Below are 4,131 nucleotides of genomic sequence, written 5' to 3'. Positions count from 1 at the left end.
CTTTACAGTCCACACTGATCTCACACAGGCACATCCAACCTGTGATACTTTGAACAAGCAAGATGTCAGTGATCTGCATGTAAAGCAGAAAGGGGTGGAGAGGAAGCAAGGGGAAAACACTTCAATACACAAGTCATAGGCAGAGATATATATTTTTTAGCAAAGTCTTTATTACAGAAATATTCATTGTCTAGACTTTTATATCTGTACATGCATTTCTTCCAGTAGGAAGATGTTGCTAAAAACAGACAAAAACAAAAAAGGAAATCCAGAATGGGCTCCTTTTTACTTGCTGCTCAGCATTGGCATCTGTAACTGAACAAGAATCTTACAAATAAGAACACATTAGAGAATAGACTTTGTGTTACAAAAGCTAGCAAGCTTTACTGCTAAGAGTGCCTTCTGCTATAGAAAAGGTCAGCTTGAAGGATCTGTGCAGAAAAGGGCAGATACCTCAAAATTGCAAAGCCTTATTAGACCTCCATAAAAACCAGTTGCCCAGTCATTCTCCACAGTCATTGCTCTGTCCAAAGACGAGGACAGAGCAGGGACCCACTGCTGGGGCCCTGATCCCCTGCACCAGCCTTTCTTCCCAGAAGGAATGCCAAGTAGGTTTTACCAAGTAGGGTTATTACAGGAGACAGTCCTGGAACCACCTCTGTAAGGCAAAGGTTCAATCACCAAGTACCTTGTAACAGGTCCCTGGCAAGGACCATCCACTCACTTATCTTGCATCCAGCTTCCTGATGTCCTGGTCACTGCACCATGTGTAACAGCAGGAAATCTGCTGTGCCCAAGACACCTCTAAAACTGAGGATTTGCACCCTTTCTTATATAAGCTGTTGGGACAATGCTTCTTGTGCATTTTCTACCTTCATCTGGTCTACACCACTCCTTGCTGCTGACCACTGGCTCAATAGAACAAACAGCCCAGCCATTAGCACATAAACCTGCAGCCTGCACAACCTGCTACTTATCTGCTGCAGTGCTGGCACTTGAGGCAGAACTCAGGATGCAGCCATGGCTCCAGACCACAGTGGAGCCAGAAGAATGGACAACTGAAATAAAAGCAACTTATCTTTGTATCCCAGCTACAGAACCTATACTGGGCACTGATACCAGTGATATTCACAATACACAGCATCAGCAATCCAGTCAGATCCTTCCATATTCATATCTAAATCCACAGCTAACAAATTTTATGTTCATGAAGGAGCAGGGGAAGAAACAAATTAATTGTAATCTCTATAAAGTTGGCAACCCAAGAATGCAAACAGCAGAGCCAGCCTGGGGCTGAGTCCACAGTATGCAGCAGTCTCTGAAGTAACCTCCAAGCTTACAGGAGCCAGCAAAGCAGAGTTAGGGGGAGAGGAAAAAATAAAGAGGCAAATGGGAGAAACATTTAAGTGTCAAATCTAAAACCCAAGGGGATCCATTCCAGAAGCAGCTGAGCACCACCACCACAACCTGCCAGGTCACACTAGGAATAAATAGGTAGGCTTGGCTCCCTCCTTGGTTTCTCATCAAACTCAAAGGGAAGAGCTCCACTGAAGGCAAGGCATAGCTGACTCCAGAAACAGGAGAAGCAAGTGTGACAGCAGCACTCTGTGTTTCAGATGAGAACCTAGGCTGGAAGATTTATAGTAGGAGCTGAATCAGGTTAACTGCAAGGGATGAGAAGTCCTATAAAGCACGACTAGTTACCACCACAAGTCAGTGAAGCAAGTGAAGCTACCAAAGCACTGGAATCTCAACAGAATTCCTGGCTCATGGGACTTCAGAAGGGAGGTGAAAAGATGTGCAGAAGAGCAAGGGAGAGAAAAGTTATTGTATGTTAGGTCCAGTGGGTTGTAGAATGAAAATGCAAATAGTATTGTTTAACATGGAGCAGGCAGCAAAAGCATTGTCCCCTCAGGTTAATCACTGTCTCATGTGGCATGAGACAGCTTAAGTTCTGCTTCTTGAAGTAGAAATAATCCAGAGGCAGGATGCAGGTGGCCCAAAGGCCCTATTGCCAGAAGATCAGGCTGTGTTGCAGCTCTAACAGTTCTTAGCAGAGTGGTATCAGAAATGGGATGTCACAGGTATAATGGTCAATGGTTGGACAGTCTGGGTATGAGGCAGGAATGTTCTGTTTGCTCCTTTCTCTGTGGTGCCGTAGCTCTGGAGTCAGCCACTCACGACTTGGGCACTTTGGTGTAGTCTTCACTGTGTATATTCTTGCAAAGCGAAATGGACAGTATCATCCCCAGCAGCTGGAATAAGTATGAAGAATGGGAAAAAATCAGCAACCAGACAGATAAGGTGTGAAGAACGGGTGATACAGGGTAGCAGAATACAGTGAACATCTTTCACTGACACCATACAGGTGAAAAGAGTTAGTCTGCAATGCAAGGCAAATGCAATAACTGAAGTGACAAAAAAACTGGGCTTCATAAAGATGTGACTTCATCTGGAAACTACGTTATGGGCTTTTTAAAGCAACAAATGGGATTTCACTACAGTGGGATTTTTGCTTGCCTCAGTATTCTGGTAACAGAATTGCCAGAAGTCAGATACAGCAGGCAGAACCACAAGTAGACAAGGCTTTCTTTGATTTTTAATCCAATCAACAAAAGGCACAGTTCAGGCAGACACAACCAAGAGTTAGAACTGCACTACCATTAAACCAGGTGTCTATTACTTGAGAAAACAGCTTTGTCGTTTAAAAAGACTCCATGATAAGACATAATAGGTTTATGTCAGGAAATTACTTACCTCTATAACAGCAACACCAGTGCAAACCCCAAGAATGATACCAAGGTTATCCTTCAGCCACTCCTCTACACCATCCATGCATCCCTACAGAGAAAACACAGCCACAAAGAAAAGAAGCATGGATCTAAATACCTAAAAACCTGAAAATCCATAACATATTTTTGCATATAGGAATTATCCCAGTTACATGCTATACCATGTTCAGTGGAAACTTTTGCAGAAAAGGGCAGGATCCCTGTCACCCTGTTCCCCCTTGCCCCAGATTCCACAGGTAAATCAAGCAAGAAGTGTTCTAAATTTTCAGGGATCAAAAACAAGGCAGCCTCAGTGGAAGTTTCACGGGGCCCAGACATACCCACTCACCTGCTCATGAACAGGCCAGTCAGCAGATGTTGCAGTGCCGTTGAGAGGGTCTTCCAGATTACAGAAACCTCTTCCTTCCACTAAGTCCTTAGATCTATTGGAGCAGGAGCATGGATACTCAGTATTGCTCTTGTTTCTAAGAATCTCATTATTTTCCCATTGCTTCGCTCCAGTCCAGCCACAGCAGGCAATCTAATTAATAATGGGAGAGAGATTATTACAGCCTTACACTTTGCATTGGCAAGATAACACATGAATGTAAGAAGTAGAAGTGCTCAGGAGCTTGAAGGACTCAGTGCTTCAAGCACTGTTGCAGTCCTGAGCTTGAAGTGCTTAGGACTGCAACAACAGTCAGGCCATAGAGTTTGCATGGATTAGCTGCACTAAACACCACCCTGGTTATTTATGTATAGAGCTGTCCAGAACACAGGGACATGATTCCCTACTGAAGAGCCACTTTGCTAGCAGAACAAGAGTTCAAGGGCCCCGGGGCAGCAGCAGCCACCACACGGTGGCATCCCCAAGCCGCCAAGCTCCAGCACATCACTACGCACCAGTGTCCACATGGGTGCAGTACGGACCAGCTGGAACATGGGATAGGGAACATTTTCCATCCCAAGAAACATTTACATTCTTATAGAGCCACGTGATAAAACTGTATTTTCTGAAGGGAAAAGCACATTGGGAAGTCTAGCAAGGAGTAAGAGCCTAAACAAGGATCCCAGTGCTTGCTCAGTGGTACAGAGCAGAAAAGCTGTCTATGCCAAGGTAGATGTTTAGGGAAAATCCTTCTCTGCTAGGAAAAGAAAAATAATGTTTCAGCTATAATAAACATAAGATACAAACAGCTGAACGTCCACATCAGGACAAGCATTTGGTTTCCAGAAGAGTGCTGTGAAGACATAGCCTCCAGAAGGAACTACACCTCCCTCACAAGAGGTTTGGACTTTAACTCCAGAGACAGGTTACAGAACCCCACCCTCTTTCAAACGCTAACTCCAGCGTGTGAGA

General features: G+C 44.4%; 1 protein-coding gene across 4 annotated transcripts in view; it reads right to left on the bottom strand.

Annotated features, from left to right (window-relative positions):
* Nucleotides 1–148: 148 nt before the first annotated feature.
* Nucleotides 149–4,131, bottom strand: part of CD82 (CD82 molecule) — a 39,483-nt gene continuing 35,500 nt past the window's right edge. For all 4 annotated transcript variants that reach the window (XM_085580247.1, XM_085580248.1, XM_021533228.3 and 1 more), the window contains exons 7-9: nucleotides 3,121–3,312; nucleotides 2,758–2,841; nucleotides 149–2,255 (exon numbers count right to left, since the gene is read on the bottom strand). In XM_085580247.1, the coding sequence (XP_085436373.1) occupies nucleotides 2,178–2,255; nucleotides 2,758–2,841; nucleotides 3,121–3,312 (354 nt within the window). In that variant the 3' untranslated portion in view covers nucleotides 149–2,177. The remainder of the gene's footprint in view (nucleotides 2,256–2,757; nucleotides 2,842–3,120; nucleotides 3,313–4,131) is intronic.

This window comes from Lonchura striata, chromosome 5, assembly GCF_050655825.1.
Source record: "Lonchura striata isolate lonStrDom1 chromosome 5, ASM5065582v1, whole genome shotgun sequence".
Classification (NCBI taxonomy): Eukaryota; Metazoa; Chordata; class Aves; order Passeriformes; family Estrildidae; genus Lonchura; species Lonchura striata.
This window is presented reverse-complemented; position numbering and strand designations above follow the sequence as displayed.